The sequence below is a fragment of the Carlito syrichta genome, unplaced genomic scaffold, assembly GCF_000164805.1.
Source record: "Carlito syrichta isolate Samal-C Ts95f unplaced genomic scaffold, Tarsius_syrichta-2.0.1 Scaffold315473, whole genome shotgun sequence".
Classification (NCBI taxonomy): Eukaryota; Metazoa; Chordata; class Mammalia; order Primates; family Tarsiidae; genus Carlito; species Carlito syrichta.
The window spans coordinates 706,002-725,799 of record NW_007259569.1 but is presented as its reverse complement, the minus strand read 5'-3'; the positions used below and the strand labels follow the sequence as shown (position 1 = coordinate 725,799).

General features: G+C 39.2%; 1 protein-coding gene across 2 annotated transcripts in view; it reads right to left on the bottom strand.

Moving 5' to 3' along the window:
* Positions 1–7,235: 7,235 nt before the first annotated feature.
* MORC4 (MORC family CW-type zinc finger 4) overlaps positions 7,236–19,798 on the bottom strand; it is a 59,579-nt gene continuing 47,016 nt past the window's right edge. Inside the window, exons 14-16 of one of the 2 annotated variants that reach the window (XM_008072857.2) lie at positions 8,385–9,069; positions 7,839–8,084; positions 7,236–7,506 (exon numbers count right to left, since the gene is read on the bottom strand). In XM_008072857.2, the coding sequence (XP_008071048.1) occupies positions 7,426–7,506; positions 7,839–8,084; positions 8,385–9,069 (1,012 nt within the window). In that variant the 3' untranslated portion in view covers positions 7,236–7,425. Of the gene's footprint in view, positions 7,507–7,800; positions 8,085–8,384; positions 9,070–19,798 lie in introns of both variants that reach the window. The other variant, XM_008072856.2, reaches the window with a different exon arrangement.

The following is a 19,798-nucleotide window of genomic DNA, read 5'->3' as shown; positions in this document are numbered from 1 at the left end:
AAAAACAAGTATAATTTCATGGGACGAGAAACACATTTGGCCCAATGATCAGGTATTAATGCCAAAATCTGCACTAGTTTCTCAGGTTAGCCCTAAAAGGAGCTAGAAGAGTTCAGTGGGTTTTTAAAAATAGAATAGCAACTCAGAGACAATGGACACTGGGATTTGGGGAGGCAGGGGACTTCTCTGAGTAGCACACTCTTTAAATGATTTGACAGTTTCAAACATGAAGATGAGGTAGACATCCAGAATAGGCAGACAGAATGAAAAAGGTGGTGCCATTCTCCTGTTGGCAATTTCAGAGGCACCTCGTATGGTTAATTTTACTCCTCTGTGTGTAATAATAAACCAATATGTTCTCAAGTGTCACTTTCTCACTCCCCAAGAGACTTGTCCAACTCAGCACTATCTAGGGAGGGGGGATTCAAAGCAGCCAGTGAGAACACCCATGTGCAGAGGCCAACAAGTCCAAGACCTCCTGGAGTGTAAGAATAGGATCCTGATGGCTGTTTTGATATCAGGAAAGCTGCCAAGCGACAGCTGTGAGTGGAAAACTCAGTCAAGAGGAAATGAATTTCCACGTTGTTTGGAGGGATATTCGTTACATAAGTGAACAATTTCCTGATCATGAGGGCAGTTAAACATTGTGTGGGATTATGAAACTTTCTTCCTTGGAAATTCCTATTAGTGTGGGCTGGCTTTACCATTTCTCCATTAAAAAAGAAGAAGACAAGACTAATCGATAGACAGTATGGTGTAATGGGAGGCAGTATGGTTTGGGCTCTGGAGTTTGACAAATCTGAGTTTGGATTTTGCCTCTGCACTCTAGCTGGGTGGTCTTGGGAAAACCATTTAAATTCTCTACACTTTAGTTTCCTCATCTGTAAAATGCAGATGATACCTACCTCTCAGTGCGGTTATAGCATATAGTAGGTTCTAACAAATGGTTAACTGCTATTATCTGAGTATACTGGTGACCTAAAGAGAAAAGCCAAAGTCACACCAAAATGAGTGTCTTTGGGGGACGGGGCAGATAACAAAGTCTATTTTCTACCACAAATCTGAACCTATGTTAGCAAGGGAATAGTCTTTCCTAGTTCAAAACTTCTTAAGAGTGTTCCCAAAAGTCTGAATACCTTGAAGACTTTGGATGGACTTCCACTCATAAGATTCTGTTCACAGAAGCCAGAGAGAAAGCAGACTTTAGAAGATGGAGAAGGCAAGAATAGTGATGGCTTTCGCTCAAATCTGTGAAAATTTGGGGTAGGACAGGACCAGGTCCCAGGGCTAGAGAAAAGCTCAGTCCAAGGTGACTTACCAAATGTAGGGACAACTGGGGAGATGCCAACAGCCACTTTCCTAATTCATAGCCTCTGAACGCTCCATTATTAAGCATATTTAGCATGGCTCCTCTTACCCAACCCTTGGTTCATTCTGTTTCTTGGGCTCCAAATGGGATGATTCGCTTTCTCAAACCCTCTTGGGTGTTTCTGTATTCACCACCCCCCATCTAGTCTTGGGATTTTGCTTATACTATTTCTATACTTGGAAAACCCTACCCACACACCACCACCATTCCAATCCTTCCAGGTTTCCAGGGACAGACCTTCTGTAACACTTTCTGAGCCTCTTCCTAAAGTCATCTTGCCTGCCTCTGAGACACAATGTGCAGATATATGCAGTGTGTCTGGTATGTAGAAAGCAACCAAAACATTTGCACTATTTTATTTAAAAGCGGGTTGGGACTTTCTGGTAATTCACATTAAAATTTTGGGTTATAGGGATGGAGGCAAGTAACAAAACAAATTTCTTCTGCAGAGTTTATTTTCCATTAAAAAAATGAATGTCACGTATGTCTCACTTGACAAGCTTTCAAATACACAGACTAAGTCAATTGTCTTCTTCCAGTTATCTAGTTTACTATCCAAATATGTGCCCTACCTTTTGATTCAGAAAATATGGTTCCTGAATGTCCTCCTTTGCCTAATAGAAGCTGAGTTAGGGATATCCTTTTTATGAAGCATAAGTCATTCTTTTGGGGGAAATTACACTTGACTTAGCCTGAGCTCACCCCCAGCATTCCTGCGTAGTCCTGAATAGACCTCCATGCTTCACTCCTGCAGAAGGGGTTTTAACTCAGCACAGAATTCTGAAAAGATGTTCTATCTGGAGAATGCCCATGGAAACTAAGAGCTTGACAATTAAGCCTCTAGCTCTGAATTGTTAGTCCAGAAAATTGGCTATCCCTGAGCCTGGACAAGCAAATCTTCCTGTCCCCCGGAGTTACAAGGTGTCTGGTCCTCTTCCAGGTGCCCAGAGTTTATGTTCATCTGACAAGCATGTATTGACCTCCTAACATGTGTCCAGAACTTGTTTCCTTGAGACTTATTCTTTGTTCTTTGTTTGTGGATATCTCCTCTTTTTTCTCTTGAAATAAACTTTTTTTTTTTTTTTTTTTTGAGTCAGAGTCTCACTCCATCACCCAGACTGGAGTGCCGTGGCCACTCCCAGCCACCGCAGCCTCGATCGGCTGGGCTCTGGCAATCCTTCCGCCTCAGCCTTCCAAGTAGCTGGAACTACAGGCGCATGCTACCACGCCCGGCTAATTTTTTTTTTTTTGCAGAGATGAGGTCTCGCCACGTTGTTCTGGTGGGTCTTAAACCTGCGAGCTCAGGCAATCCACTCACCTCAGCCTCCCAAAGCGCTGGGATTACAGGCTGAGCCACCGAGCCCGGCTGAAATAAACTATTAACTACTGAAAAAAAGTAAACAAAAAACCTCCTCAAGTTTTCTGTTTAGTTTTCACTCTCGAGATCTGGTCTCTACATCCTTCTCCTGGTTTTCTTCTGTGGTTCTCAGTACTTAAAAACTGTGTGCTAGGGAGCCTTCTTTTGATAATATTCAGAATGTTTACAATAATTCCATATTCCTTTCCCTCTTTGAAAGCCATTCTATTAATATATTCATATTAAAAAAACCAGCTACAGAGAAACACTAGGCAACTCCAGCTCACACCGATCGCCCCTCATAACTTATAGCACTTATTGTCTCAGTCTTTCATTTTCCATGTTTATGTCCAAGATTGTTATCCACCTCACTTATGCTATATTATCCAACCCTTTCTATGAACAAGGCACTGCTTTAGGCCCCTGAGGGAGATAGATGACAAAACAATTTCCATCATTAACAATCACTTATTGCTTACCTCCGGGTACTATGCATAGCCCAGGTATTATGATAAGCTCTAGGATACAGTGGTTGGCAAAAGCAGGGGTGTCACTTCCCATCATGGAACTTAGTGAAGAGGGCAGACTTGTGTTGTGTTAACCACTATATATCACACAAGAAGGTACCCAATAAACGTGTTGAACAAGTGAAAATAAATGACCAAATATGTAATTATAAATTGTGAGAAGTGTTATGAATTGAAGAAAACAGTGATAGAGTATAGGGTAGACAAAGAAAAAAGGCTGCCAAGGAAGGCCTATCTTATAGAACCTAAAGGACAAGGAATAGTCACCATGCCAAGGATGGGGATAAGAAAATTCCAGTGGAGGGAGCAGTATGCATAAAGTATGTTCCAGGAGAGGGAATAGCAAGGGTAAAAGCTCTGAGGTAAATAAGAGCTTGCATGTTTCAGTGGGAAGACCACAGTGAGCCAGGGTTAAAGTGGTATATGATGAAGGGTCACATGAGACAAAGTAGAAGTAGGCAGGGGTCTCATAGGATACTGGAAGAGGTCTAGATTTTATTCTAAGTGAAATGAGAAGTCATTTAAGGACTTTAAGCAGGGGAGTCACATGATCTGACTTGTATGTTTTTTAAAAGTACTGTCTAAGGTCGGGTACACTGACTCACGCCTATAATTCCAGCACTTTGGGAGGCCAAGGTGAGAGGACTGCCTGAGCCCACAGGTTCAAGACCTGCCTGGGCAACTTGGCAAGACCTCATCTCTACAATAAATTACAAAATTAGCTCGGCATGGTGGCGTGTCCCTGTAGTTTCAGCTACTTGAAAGACTGAGGCAGAAAGATCACCTAAGACTAGCAGGTCGAGGTTGCAGTGGCCATGAGCATGTCCACTGCACTCCAGCCTGGGCGACAGAGTGAGATGCTGACTCAGAAAAAAAAGTACTATCTATAGTGATAAGACTATGTGGGAACAAGACTGGAAGCAAGGACTCCAGTTAGGAGTTATGATGGTCTGTAGGAAATGATAGCAGTTTGGCTAAGGTAGCTGTGGTAAGCATGAGTAGAGTCAAGACATACTTTGGAGTAGAACTGACAAACTTGTTGACAAGCTGGATGTGGGGGATGCAAGAAGAAGAAAATTAAGGATGACTTCCAGGTTTCTAGCTGAAGCATCCAGGTAGGTGGAGGTGCCATTTTCTAAGATGAAGAAAATGGGGAGCGGGGGAGGAACAGTCCCTGTGTATGCCACTGTTTATTTTTAATATGTTTTATTTGAAATGCTTGTGAGACATGTAAGCATAATGTCAAGTAGACAGTTGAATATCTCTATCTGGAGCTTTCTAATAGGGAAGACAAGATAAGGAATTTTGTGATAAGAGCCTTATAAGTGAGATAAAACTTAAATGTTCAAAGAGAAATGTCAGGTCTAGCTGGGTTAATTGAAGGAATTTGCAGGGAAAAAAATATGATATCTAAGCCAAAGGAAAGATGATGAAGGAAAACATTTCAGGCAAAGGGAATGAAATAACAAAGGTGGAGGAGGAAATCTTAAGGCATGTTCAGAAACCAAAAAATAGTTCAGTTTGAATGGATGTGGCTTGTGTTTGGAATGTTTCAAGATGAACCTAGAAAGGCTGGTTGAAGCCAGATCACAAAGGGCTTTGAGCACCATGCTAGGGAATTTGTATTGCATTTGATGGTCAACTGGGAACATTAGCAAGTCTTTGAGCAGAGGCATGACCTGATGAAGTTGTTAAAAGCAATTTGGTGACATTGAGTAAGGTGGATTGAGGTGGTAGAATAGGAAGTAAGGGAGGCCATCTAATAATTTACTTAAATAATCAAGGTGTAAGGTAGTAAGGACCTAAATGTTGATTATGGCAATGGAAAGTTAAAGAGCAAATGTAAGAGGCATTTGAAAGAATTATGGTTAGGAAAGCCAGGAGTCGTCTACTTTTTTTCTCCTCAATGACTTTTGCCACCACACTAGATCATAAACTCTGGTAAGGCTGGGAGACACTTTTCAATCTTTCCACAGTGGCATTTACCATCAAAGATACCTCATGCTGGTATGGTTTTATAGTGATCACAAAGGGATAGCTCTGATATTGAAGTGAATGGACTCACACAGGTTAAGTGCTGCTGGAAAAAGCAGTGTGGGGCCCAGCCCACGGACCAGGGAATGGGCTGAGTAAGCACTAGTAAAGATGAGTTAAATTTTCCTGCCATTTTCCTTTAAAAGCCTAATTGCCTGTCCTCCTTCCTACTCTGCCCCTTTGCTCCCCCAACAAACACTCACACAGGCTGAGTCTTCAATGTTCTTAATTTTTTTCTCCACCAGACTTTCATTCATATTATCCATATCTGTGCAAAGTCCCACATCTTCACAGCCCCTATCTGATGAATAAGTATCACTGAAAGAATGGCTGAATGTGCTCTCCTTCCCTCAGTAATATTTACATTTAGATAACTGGGGTCTTGACTATCATAATCCAAATGTCTAAAATGAAAATTAATCTTGTGACAAGCTAAAGCTGTGGTGAGGTGGAGTGTAAGGGGGTCGGGGATATCTTTAAGTACTCATTCTAATGGTGAAACCTGGCTCTGGCCTCCCCTTATTCCCTGCAGTCTCACTGGACTATCCATGAGGGGCCTCCTTTCAAAGGAGGTAAAATAAGTTTGGAAACTCTTCTGAAGCAACTCTGCAGAGAAGAAACAGAATGAATATCCAAAACATTTCCTCTTGACTAGCTAATCCTTTTGCCATTGCTTAATCTTACCTCCCTTTTATTGTTTCTCCTCTACTTATTTTTCACTGTTGGCATATTTTTATGTGTTAATTGTTCAACGTCTTTTGAAGAATACCTTGAACTCTTTGGAGACTATGTACTGTATAAATATAATAAAGCAATGAATAAACTGTCTCTTTTTACAAGGGTAAGTTTTACTATTTCTGGTGACATGAGGTATTCCCTTTACTCAGCACTACCCTGTAGAGTAGGTAGGCACACTCTGAGGGACATCAGATAGATCTCTCTGCTTTAAAACTCTTCCCCTACTACCCCTGAAATTCTACAATTTGAATCATATATTTTTAAAATTTGACCCTTGAAGATTTATTTCTCAAAAACTCCTTATTAAAATAAAATATCAAAGGTGTAGATGAGTAAGCAGGTCATGATTTAACCTAGGTTCCCTTTTACATTAGCCCACCACTCCTACCAAACACATTTTTCGCATTTTAAATTTTTCTATGCCTTTGTTTATGCTGTTCTTTCAGAAGAAATACTAAATTTAACACAAATTAAAACTATAACATTACCTTATATTTTCACACTCTCATTTAATATCCAAAACTGAGCCTACATGATATTTTTAAAAACAATTTATTTTTTCCAATGTAAGAAGAATACAAGCTTAATATAGAAAATTTGAAAAAGGTAGGAGATAGCAAGAAGAAAAAATATCAACCATAGTCCTACCACCTAAAAAACACTCATTAACCATGTGCTCATGCTCATTCTCTAAACCTTATTTAGGTCCCATTTCTGGTGTGATGCCTTCCTTGAACTTCCTCTCCACATTTTCTATGTCCTTTTTGTATCACTTACTTGTACATATCATACGTTTTTGTGTATAGTTATTAACTTGATATATGTTGTGAGTTTCCAACTAGGTTGTTAGATCTTTGAAAGTTGAAACCATGAGTTACACTTCTTAGCTTATCCCAAAACACCTGGTACATTGGACCCAGTATATGCTGACTGATTTAACCTAAATGTATGCAAGCCATTTCAGAAAGGATATGAAATGGGCCAAGTATCTAGGTCATGAAAATTAAAGCATTTAGGTCACCGAGCTTGGTGACTACTGCTTTTCTGTCCCTAGACTCTTGAAAGCCTGTTTAACAGGCCTCTTTCTCCACATCAAAACTAAATAAAAGGCAGACTGTCTAAGAGCCAGGATTTACACAAAGAATCTCCATATAAGGCATAAAGGTATGAGAGAGAGAAAGAGAAAGATGTAGGAGAGGGACGGAAGGAGGAGAGAGGGAAGGGAAGAGGAGGGGAGGGAGAAGAGAGGAAAAAAGAGAGGAGAGGAGAAGAGAAGGGTAGAAAAGAAGGGTAGAGAATGGCAGAAGAAGTATACAGAGTCTGGTGCTCAATCCAATATGTGATTTGCCTCCAGCACTGTGTACAGGATCCCATCCACTTGTTCTGAGTCATACCCGATCTCACGAAGCTCCAAGTGAGGGAGGACAGAAGTAAGAAGATAGCTGACGTGGATACGCAGTCGCGTAAGCTTTGCCAAAGCCCTGTATGATGGAGTGAGGGGGCAGGAGAAGAGATGACATGAAGTCATTAGCCAACAGAATAAAATGAAGTCCCTTCAAAATGGGCCTACATTTCTCAACAATTGTTTCCATTAGCTAGAAAGAAAGAAGAAAGCACAATGCCACCAAGCATAGGGAGACTGACTACAGCTTTCTAAGAATTACTCAATCCTTGGTGGCCTATGAATTAAGGCTTCTCCCTTGTCTATGACTGGGAGTCCTAAGGGATGCTCCCCATTAGCACTCACAAGCTGAAACTAAACCCTAGTAATTAACCTTTCTAGGTCATCTCCCTCTGGGGTCCGGTAGGAGACCTGAGCCTTCTGCAGCACTTCCAGGTGTGTCTCTGTCTCCTTCAGTTTCTCTTTTAATTCTTGCTTTTCCTCTTTGGTTCTTTCCAGCTCAGCTTTCAGAATCTGGAATTCGGCTTGGCGATAACCCATGTGTTTCTTGCTCCAATACAAGCCTTCTGTCTCCTGGGTACTGTAGGTGACCAATTCATGTTGGACTTTCTTGAATTCAGAATGCCAGTGATTCCTCTCCTGTTCCAGCTCCTCCACCTGCAATCCAAGAAACAGAAATTCAATGACCCAACATACTACTGAAAGCTAAAGAGAATGCCAGAACTGTTTCTAATTATAGTCACCCTGTGATTCTGTTATACATATTCCATACTTATATACCTTCTAAATCCCAAAATATGGGAAGAAAGCCTATTAGAGTTCAATCAATCTGACATACACCACAGAATAGTTCAAGGGCAAATTTTGTTTAAAAGGCCTCAGAACATGAAATCAACAGAGCACCAACATCCCAGTCCCTTGGTTACAAAGATCTCAGTGGCAAGGTCCTCCTCTAACCTTTTGCTGGAACAAATTCCTTTCAGCCAAAACTCGTTCCAATTTTTCAGTGGTTCTCTTCAATTCTTCCAGCTCTCTCTGGTTCTTCATCTTTGGTGTATTATTCTCCTCACAGGCTTTTCCTTTCTCCCCAATGGCTGCAGCAGGGATTGCAGCAGAGGCCACAGAAGAAAAAGGCACTGGGTTCCAGGATTCAACTGCTTTTCGTCTCTCAGCAAGCTCCTCTCTGTTAAAAGGGATCAGCTGAATGGGAGCGCCTGAATCTCTAACACCTTTGGCAACACCAACAACAGCTACAAAAGGTCCCTTGTTTACTTCTTCTTTGTTTATGCTTGTGCTACCTCTGTTAGATTCTTCTGCTACTAATCTTGGCATCTGATCTTCTAATTCTTCAGGAGGCAGGGACTCCTGGCATTGATCTTGAGCCCCTGGATAAAGAACTGAAGCTTCCCTACTCTGACTTGTATTCTTGCTTGCTTCTGGGTATTCTGGGAAAAGGTATGGTGGTGTACTTCTCTCAGAACTGGATTTATCATGGCTGTTCTCCCCTTCTGGATAAGCAACAGCTGCCTCTATCCTCCTGTAAGGACCAGGCATGGAATAATCTAGAGGAGGTGTCATCATCTCATTCTGGAGCCTTCTTCGTTTCTCCACAGGTTCCTCACCTAGGATCCATTTGTACTTGCTGCAAGAAGATGAAATTAAATTGTAAGCTGTTATAATACAGGTTAAGTATATTCTTATTCTATGGAGCCCCTCCTCAAATTCCCCATATTAAAACTGCTTCTGCATGTTACTCATATCATTTTGGGTTGGGAATACAAGCTTACTCTCAAGCCTCAACCCCTTCACTCATGCAATTGGTACTAAGGGAGAGGTGAAGTTGAAAGGTGTAAAAGGTCCCATCTGGATATAACAGAACTCAGTTGATCTTGGTAAGAACACTAAAAATAGGTTTGAAACCAGATTGATTTAGAAGTTTCCTAAATGTGCAAGTAAAGGAAGACAAACAAAAAACACATACACAAAACCCCCAACCCAAGAATGGAATTAAAAGGTCATAAAAAGTCTAGTGGAGAATAGAGCCAGTTCGTTAATTTTACAGTATCACAAAAACCTTCTAGTATCAAAGACTTATGCACTTTTTTATAATGCAGCAGAACACCACACAATTCCTTCTCCAGCCCACAGGATTGTGGCTATTGCCCATTATTCACTTGTAAAAGTTAATTAAAACACAAGGACCTAGTCAGAAACAAAGAAAGTGAATCGGCCAATTCAAGTCATTTTCCTCTTATGACAAAGAACTCCCGCACTTAGGCACAAGCAGGCACTCCCTCAGTTCTTCAGGAAAGTCAAGAATGATGGCCTCAAATCGCCTTTCACTTCTGGCTGCTATATGCACTAATGCCTGAAGGAACTAACAAAACAACTGGCACCAAAGAAATCCACAGGCAATTTTATTTCATGCAGCAGGATTACAATCCCATTTTTATCCTTACAACTATTCTGTCCTCTCTCTGGATAACACAGAGATTTCAAGATAAAAATCAATTTTCAAATTTTTATTGAGAAAGAGTCAGGCATATTACTAGCCACCTCATAGTTCCTCAAGATTTCCCATATTTTTTCCTGCAATTTCTGAGAACACTTATAAGACAAACCAAACCTAAGCTTAGCTTCTTATCATGCCTTTATGTTCTTCAGAAACAAAACTGGTCTGCCATCTTCATAGATCTTGTGTCAGCCTTGGGGGAAAAGGCAAAATGACTTAGGGGCTATGTAAGAACAAAGCTATCTATCTTTAAACATTTCAGGGGCACTACAGATGGTCCATTTAGCTGTGGTACTGAGAAAGACAGATAAACAATCAGTCGGCAGGAATGAGGAAAGGTATAAAAGATAGCAACAACAAAGTTTTATGAAAGGCAATTAAAGTCATATTATTTGACTTTTCTTCATTTTCTCATCTCTAAGTGTTCTGTCCTAGACTATCTTCTCTTCTGTCCCTACCTTTCTTCTCTTTGATAATCTCATACAAGGTCTTGGCTACAACCTCCAGGCAACAATTTCCACATTCTCTCAAACCCTGACCTCCGGTACTGAATTTCCAAATGCCTGTCACATATTTCTTCCTGGAGGTCCCACTAGTATCCCAAATTCAGTATATATAAAATTGACCTTTCTCCTATGTTTGTTATTTGTGTCACAACACCACCAAACTGTCAGTAATATTTATACAGTTTTACATAGCCATTTTATACACTATCAATATACCAAGTTCAAACTCTCACTACCTCTCCTGGGCTATTATGATGGCTTCCTTCCATCTCCAATCTCTGCTTCTATCAACTCCAGATAACTCACTGCCAAGTTAATCTTCCTAAAGCATTGCTCTGAGTATGCTACTCCTCTATTTGAAATCTTTATTTATTGCTCCCCACAACATAAAGGCTCAAATGTCTTAGGTTGGTATTCAAGATTTTCCATGCCAAAACACAGAAAACATTTATGGAACACTTACTTTGTGCCAGACAGTGTGAAAAGTACTTAAAGTGTACTGCTTCGTTTAACTCTCCCAATAACCCCAAGGTAGAAGGTATTGTTATCTCCATTGTTTTAAGAGGACACTCCATAAGAATTTAAGTAACTTTTTCAAAGTGACAAGTATCCAAGCTGGGGTGTAATTTGGTCCTAGCTTTATCTCTCACTACTCCCTTCACAATCACTAAACTGGATGTCTTGAGATTCCTCATACTGCTCCTTGTGATTGGAATATATATTCTGAATACCAATCTCTTATCAGATATAATATTTCCAAAGTTGCCCTCCCATTCTGTGGGTGGTCTTTTCACTTCTTCAATAATGTCCTCTGCAGCTCAAAAGTTTTTAATTTTTATACAGGCCATTTTAACTATTTTTCATCGTCCCTTGAGCTTTCGGAATCATATTTAATAAATGATAGCCCAATTCAAAGTCACAAAGATATACTCCCATGTTTTCTTCTAAGAGTTACATAGTTTTAGCTCTTACATTTAGATCTGTGAGCTATTTGGAGGTAAAGTTTGTGTATAGTGTGAAGTAGAAATCTGATCTCATTTTGTTGCATGTGGATATTCAGTTGTCCTAGCACCATTTGTTTGTTCAAAAGACTGTTCTTTTCTCTCTTGAATCGCCTTGGTACCTTTACCAAAATTCCAGGGATCCTAAATATAAGGGTCTATTTCTTGACTGTTCCATTGATATATGTATCTATCCTTAAACCAATACAACACTATCTTGATCACTGTAGATTTACTGTAGATTACTTTAGGAAAGTGTAATTCTTCTAATTTCTCTTTCAAGATTGTTTTCACTACTATATATCTTCTATGAGGATGTTGATTACTGCTCCCCAAAAAACAACAGCTTGTATTTTGATGGGGATTGCATTGAATCTATATAACAATTTTGAAGTATTGCCATCTTAACAATATTAAAACTTCTGATCCACAAAGATGAACCATCTTTCCACTTATTTAGGTCATCTATTTCATTCAATAATATTTTGTAGTTTTTAGTATACAAGTCTTGTTGGTATTTCTGTTGAATCTATTCCTTATATATTTTTAAAGCTACTATAAATTGAATTATTTTCTTGATTTTTGTTCTTTTCAAAGAGCCAAATTTTAGTTTCACTGATTTTTCTCTATTGTTTTTCTATCCCCTATTTCCACACTAATCTGGATTATTTTCTTCTGCTTGTTTTGAGTTTAGTGTTCCTATCTCTGTAGTTTCTTAAGGTAGAAATTGACATTACTCTTTAATTTTAATATAAGAATTTACAAATATAATTTTCCCTCTGAGTACTTTTTTAGCTCCATACCATAAGTTTTTGTGTATTTTGTTTTCATTTTCATCCTTTCAAGATATTTTCTAATTTCTCTTGTGATTTATTTTTACTCATTTGCTAATTTAGAAATTAAAACATGTCATTTAACTTACACATAGTTGTGAATTTTCCAAATTTCCTTAGGGTATTGATTTCTAATTTAATTCCATTGTGGTTGGAGAACATTCTTTGTATGATGTCAATCCTTTACAAATTAACTAAAGTTTTTAAATGGCCTAACATATAGTCTAACATATAGTCTTGTAGAATGTTCCATGTGCACTTGAGAAGACTATGTATTATGCTATTTTAGGTGAAGTTTTCTGTATATATGTCAGGTCTAGTTGGTTCAGAGTTCTTCAAACCTTCAGTTTCCTGTTGATCTTCTGCCTAGTTGTTGCATCCATTAGTGAAAGTAGGGTATTAATGTCTCCAACTATTATTGTTAAATTGTCTATTTCTGTCTTCAGTTCTAACTTATTTTGCTTTGTGTATTTTGGGGATTATGTAGTTAAGATCCTACATGGTTTGTTTTCTTTGTGTCATGACATCTTTGTTCCTTCTTTACTGTTTCTCTTTCATGTTACATATTTTCTAATAAAACATTTGGAATTATAACAATACACTTATAATTAGTACTTTATGTAGTGTTACAACTTTCAAGAAAGTCAAGAGAAGAAAGCAGAGCAAGTACAAGCTTATAGAGTTTGTTGTACTAACCTTCTTATTTAATATTTTTAAATTGTCTTTATTTCTGACTATGGATCTGAGTTACTATCTGGTGTCCTTTCGTTATTCCTACACAGCATTGCTCCAATTCACTTCCTTTATGCTGTTATTGTCAAAGATTTTACATTTGCATAGAAGCCAAATGAGAAAATATATGTAATTATATACAAATATTTATTATTTTATGCAACTACTTAAATTGGTTAAGAATAGAAAGAAGAAATGTTATTATATTGTTCTTTATAATTAATTACATAGTTACTTTTATAAGCACTTTTTGCTTTTTTATGTGAATTCAAATTACTGTCTGGTATCACTTGCTTTCACCCCAAATAACCATCTTTAGTATTTCTTGTAAGGCAGATCTGGTAGCACAAATTCCTTCAGCTTTTATTTATCCGGGAATGTATTTATAATATCTTCATTTCCTAAAAATAATTTTACTGTATTTAAGATTCTTGGTTGACAGTCTTTCATTTAGTACTCTGAATGTCATCCCATTGCCTTCTGGTTTCTGCTGTTTCTGATGAGAAGTCAGTTGTTAATTGTATTGAGGCTCTTGTACGTACCATTTCCTCTTTCTGCTTTTAAGATTTTCTTTGCCTTTGGCTTTCAATATTTTCAGTATGATGTGTCTGGCTGTGAGTCTCTCTGCATTTATCCTATTTTGAATTTGTTGAGCTTCTTAGATGTGTAGATTAATGTTTTCCGTCAACTTTGGGAAGGTGTTAGACATTACTTTTTTGGATATTTTTTCTAACTCTTTTTCTCTCTATTCTTCTTGTACTCCTATTATGCATATGTTGGTACACTTAATGGTGTTTCACATGTCTCTGAGGCTTTGTTCATTTTTCTTCTTTTTCATTCTGTTCTTCAGATTGCATAATCTATCACTGAACTATCTCTAAGTTTGCTAGTTCTTTCTTTTTCCAACTCTAATGTGCTATTGAGTCCCTTTAAATAATTTTTCAGGTCAGTTATTGTCATTTTCACCTTCACAATTTCAATTTGGTTATTTTTATAATTTCTGTCCCTTTATTGATATTATCTACCTTCTTTAATTCCTTAGACATGGTCTCATTTGTTCTTTGAACATACTCATAATCACTGCTTTGAAGTCTTTTTCAGCTAAATCCAGCATCTGTGTCTCTTGAAGAGCAGTTTCTATTGTCTGTATTCCCCATCCCCATGTACAGGTTACATTTCCTGTTTCTTTGCATGTCTCATAATTTTATGTTGACATCTGAACATCTGAACATGTTGACATCTGAAAATAGTATAGTAATTCTGAACACTGATCTCCCTTTTCTAGGACATTGATGCTGTTGTTTGCTTGGTGGTTTATTTAGTGACTTGGATGAACTGACTCTAGGAAGTCTATTTTCCTGCAGTATGCAGCCTCTGATGTCCTTGCTCAGATCATTTTCTTCATTTCAAGTGTTTACCTGGCAACCTAGGGTTCATCGCTGGTTCAGCATAGGCCCCTAACTGGTTGAAGTTTGTGCTTAAGTCACCTCAGCCAGTTAGATTTTTACCCTTTACCACTGATGTGTATGTGTGTGTGTGTGTGTGTGTGTGTGTGTGTGTGTGTGTGTGTGTGTGAGACTTGGAGGCTACTATCAAAGTTCAAGGAGTTTATGTTTTCACCTCACATTCAACCAGGTATTAATAGCTTAGATTCTTTTCCTCTTCTTCAATTACTCCTGAAAGCCACAGCCTTGAGCATGCACACAGTCTTTTTGATTGCCAGGAATATGTGTGCTTTTATTTTTAAGCCTGACTTCCTAGAAGTTTCCCCCAAGTCAGAGAAACTTATTGTTTGGCAAATTGTTGGTCAGAAGTTGTGCTTAATCCCCTAGTACCAGTGAAACTCCTGCCCTTTGCTGTTTTATACGTGTACAGTTTAGGGACTACTTTCAAATTCACCTCAGGTCCTGCTCTGATTGTTTTTGAGTAGGTGTAGCCTTGTACTTATGCACAGCCTTCCTGACACCCAGCATTGATTATGATCCCAGGAGTGCTGTTCTTGACTGTCTTTCCCTGATTCTGTTACCAAACTTCTGATTGCTTGACCACTTTGCTTGCTGCAACTTGTATCATAGAGTTATAACTGCCCTCCTAATTGCTCTCCTCCAAGATATCCACTATTTTTCACAAGGCTCTTAGGCACAGAATTCTACATGTTCTGTTCCATATAAAGTCAGTTCCTCCAGGTAGAGTTGCAAAGTTCTTCATCCTTAAGGCTTGCCTCTTTAAGAAGAACCTCTGGAACACTGTGCAAGAGCTGAAGGCAGGGAGAGTGGCCACTTCTCCCAGAGTGAAATCTCTTCTTTACGAATAGTTGCTGGGGTAGTTTTTGGCTTGCTTCTTCCGATATAATTATTCTGACCTATAAGACAATTCAGGCTGGAACAACAGGGGCATAGTATTGTTGGGAGAAGAGAAACCCAGTCTTCTGGGGTCTGTCTGGAATAGAATTATAAAACAGAACTGGAGGAAATGAAAAAAAGCCAGAGGCCTGCCCCTCCTGGGCAAAACTCTAGATGAGGGACTAGGGAAAGAAAGAGCCCTGTCATCTTGACAACACCCACCTGGATTAGAACTCCCTTGAATAGTTTTCATAAAGCAGAGCCTGGAGGGCAGGTTATGGTTCAAATGCCAATGACTCTAACTGTTCTTCCTACGACTGAGTAGATTTTCTTGAATGACTATTTCTGCATTTGCTATACGTCCCTGGGACTATTTCCAGATATTCTGATTAAAAAAAAATTTTTTTTAAGCTAAACTATTATTTATTGGTGCAAGAGCCTACTATGCTCCTTATTTCTCCATTCTGAAAGTCACTTTCCCAGATCATATTTTTAAAAGTCAATACTGGTCCCTTAAATCAATTTTATTCATTTGCAAAATTGCTCTATTTCTATCTCTTTTTTGCTATTGCAGATATTCCTTTCAATACATTAGAATGTATCTCCTCCTCTCCCTCTACCATTACAGTATAATTCATATTGGGGGGATTATCTTTTCAAAATATGAACTAATTACCCTTTGACATATAGCTTACTCAAAACATGTAAATAAATTACAACCACTAATTCCTGCCTTTGTCCATATGCTTACAGTTGCTTTATATCTCATTTTATACCACTGATCAGAAAACTAGTATGTGAGGGGCAACCCCTTTGGGTCCCCTCCAACTGTGGGAGCTTCTCTGTCCTCTCAATAAATCTTTCTCACTTTAAAAAAAGAAAAGAAAACCAGTATGTCTTAGGGATACTTACATATAAAATGTTGACTACTGTAAGTTCCTTAATCTTTGATCCTATCACTACCCTAGAACAGTGCTTTCATATAGTAAGCACTTAAATACAGTTATGCATCATTTAATAATCAAGCTGTGTTCTGAAAAATGTGTCATTAGTTGATTTCATCATTGTGGGGAGTGTTGGAAAGATGGCGGCTGAGCCAGTTAGACTAAGTGAGTCCCAATGTGAGTGAGTGAATATATGGAAAATTTTGTGTATGTGCCAGTGAGTGAGTGGGTGTGTGAGTGGCTGACTGAGTGGGGGCTAGGGAGCTAGCGGCCAGGGCTCTCCTGGTGCAGTGGCTGGGGCTGCAGCTTCTGGGGTTGGACTCTGGCAAATCACAGGAGGCAGAAGCTGAGTGCCATTTTTTAATTTTAATCAACAAAACCCTTCTTGGGAAGAAGATGCTGGGAGAGACTGACTAAATGAGAGCCTGTGAGCAAGAGGCCAGGGCCCTCTTGGTGAAGCAGCTGGTGTTGCAGCTGCTCTACTTGATGCCTAGTGCTCCCCAGGTTGCAGAAGCCAAGCGTCATTTTTATTTTAAAGAGACAAAAGTTTTCCCGCAAAGAAGTGGCAGGGAGAAACTACTGAATCCAGGCTTTGTCTCACCACTGCAGCGCCTGACTGGACAATGGCAGCAAGGGCTGCACAGGGAGCTCAGAGGCAGAGTCCTACTGGAGAAGATGAAAGAGGCACCCTGCCACCATCTTGAAAATGGTGCAGGAAAGTGCTCCAACTTGCTCACCACAGAGTAACAGACCCAATCTCTGTGACCAGCAGATCAACTACTCAGGGGTTGATTGTGACCCAGAGGGAATATCCTGAAAGTACAAACTGTGGAGGGACCTGACCAGTGCTGAGTCTCATGTACCCCAACCCCTACCCTGATCCAGCCATGGGACAAAGGGTGTGGCCAGAAAAGGACAAGGAAGAACTCCAAAAAAAATCAGTGGTGAGTTCGGGGCTGAGCCAACCCCCATCCTCCCCAGCAATCCTCTGAACAGCAGATTCATATGGCTGGGGCATCTCTGAGAGGGATGAACCCAGGCGGAGCCTGGATGTGAGTCACAATAGGAGAACTCCCCTCCAGGATATGCCTGACTGGGGCAGCCCCTACGAGTACATACATGGGGAAGAGACAATTCCACACCACCCACCAGAGGGGATTCCTCCTGACCATATGAGAGTGGAAGGGGAGGACTGCAGCCCCACCCACCCCCACTGTCCCATCTCCTTCCCTGATCCAGACACTGGGAAGAGAGTGAAAGAGGCAGAAACTCTGCAAGAGATAGTAGAGCAGAAAAGAGGAACAATTACAAAACCAGCCACAGGAGGGAAGAATTTTTTTTAATTTTTAAAAATTGTTTGCCAGTTCTTCTATTTTAAAAATATTATTCCTTTGTGCATGAATGTGTATGAGAAGGTTTAATCTGCATCCTCCTCTTTTTTTTTCTTCCTTTGTTTTTTGTTTTCTGTTTATGTGTGTATGTGAGTGATTGAGTGTTCATCTTTCAGTTTTTTTGTTGTTGGCTTGTTTTTGCTCTTTTGTTCTCTTTTTTTAGTTTAAGGTGTTTGTGAATATATATGTGAGGGTTCAATTTGAATTCCTTTTTTTTCCTTTTTTTCCAGTCTTTTTAGTTTTCTTCTCCATTCATTTTGTGCTTGGAATGTGTGTGTGTGTTCAGTTTTCCTGGTTTTTGTTTTTGTTTTGTTTCACTTTGTTGTTATTCCAGTTTGTTTGTGTGTGTGTGTGTGTGTGTGTGTGTGTGTGTTCAATTGCTTTTTGCTTTGGCTTCTGCCTTCATTGTTCTGTGTTTTTTTTTTATTATTTAAAAAAATTCTTGTCCATCTTATTTCATTCTATTTTTCTCTGTTCTCCTCATTGCTGTCACTGTATCTTGGACTCAGGAGGTACACACACATACTCATTCCATCATCATATAGAGTGGTGGTGGGGAGTGGATCTTAGGGAACATGTTCCACAATCAGTGAATATTGTGATTTGCAAGTAGTTTCTGAATCCTAGCTCCTCCTTACCTTATTTGACTTTCAAAACTACAAGAGACAACAAAGCTTCTCACCCACAGTCCTGTTTCAAAATAGAACAAATCCAGAGTTTGGATCAGGGAAGAATAGAGGGCTGAGCAAACATCAGAAGTGAAAACCTCTCCCACTGACACTGAATACCAGAACTAAAGAGAAAAGCAAGAGAACTGTCACAAATGAGGAAAAACCAACGGAAGATCACACACAATTTCAAGTGTACCAAAGGGAAAACTCCTGAAAAATCAGACCTTGGAGCCCAAACAATGGAAGTCACCAAGGAATGGCCCCAGAATATGATGGGGATTAGGGAATGGATGGGAAGAGTGAATAAGACTCAACAAAGACAAGATGCAACACTGAAAGAACTTGTAACAGAGATTTTGGTGATAAAAATCTAATCCAGGAAATAAGTAACAAGATGACAAGCATGGAAAGCAGAATTAATCTAGCAGAAGAAAGAATCTAAGAACTTGAAAACTGGAACATGGAATTAACCTGATCTGTAAAAAAAGCATAGAAAGAAAACTCAGAAAGAAAGAATAAAGCCTACAAGAGATGTGCAATTATATCAAAAGGTCAAACCTACACTGATTGGTATCGCAGCAGAAGAAAGGGAAATAGACAACACCTTGGAACAAGTATTTCAGGAGGTGGTCCAAGAAAAGTAAACTTTCCCCATCTCATCAGAGATGTGACAAGTCAAACAAAAAAGAAACAGAGAATTCCCATAAGACATCAAATGAGAAGATCTATCTCTAGACACATAGTAGTTTGCCTACACAAAGTAGACACAAAAGAAAAAATCCTAAAGGCAGCAAGAGAAAAAGGTCAGACTACCTACTGAGGAAAACCATTCAGAATAGCAGCAGACCTATTAGCAGAAACACCACAAGCAAGAAGGACTAGAGTCCAATACAAAAGTCCTCAAATAAACAATTTCAACCAAGTATTACCTATCCAGCCAAGTTCAGCTTCATCAGTGATGGAGGATTAAAATCCTTCCCAGACATCCAATCCTTAAGAGATTATGCAGCTTCCAGACCAGCTCTACAGGAGACATCTAAAAAGGTACTAAGCACAGAAGAAACAAACAAAAAAAGAATGACCACACACTTCCTAAGAGAACAGCAGAGCACAGAATCAACAGAGAATACATTGCAACAACAAACCTGAAAACATACACATATATCAATCCCAAAGCCAAAAGAAAAGAAGCAAAGAAAAAACTTTGTAAGAACTTCATGACAGGGAAAAACAGTCACATTTCAATAATCAGCCTGAATGTGAATGGACTAAATACACCACTAAAAAGACACAGAATGGCAAACTGGATAAGAAACCATGACCCAATCATTGGCTATATCCAGGAGCCTCATATCATTACAAGGTACACACACAGACACACAAACTTAAAGGATGGGAATGAGTTTCCAGGCAAATGGATCACAAAAGAAGGCAAGATT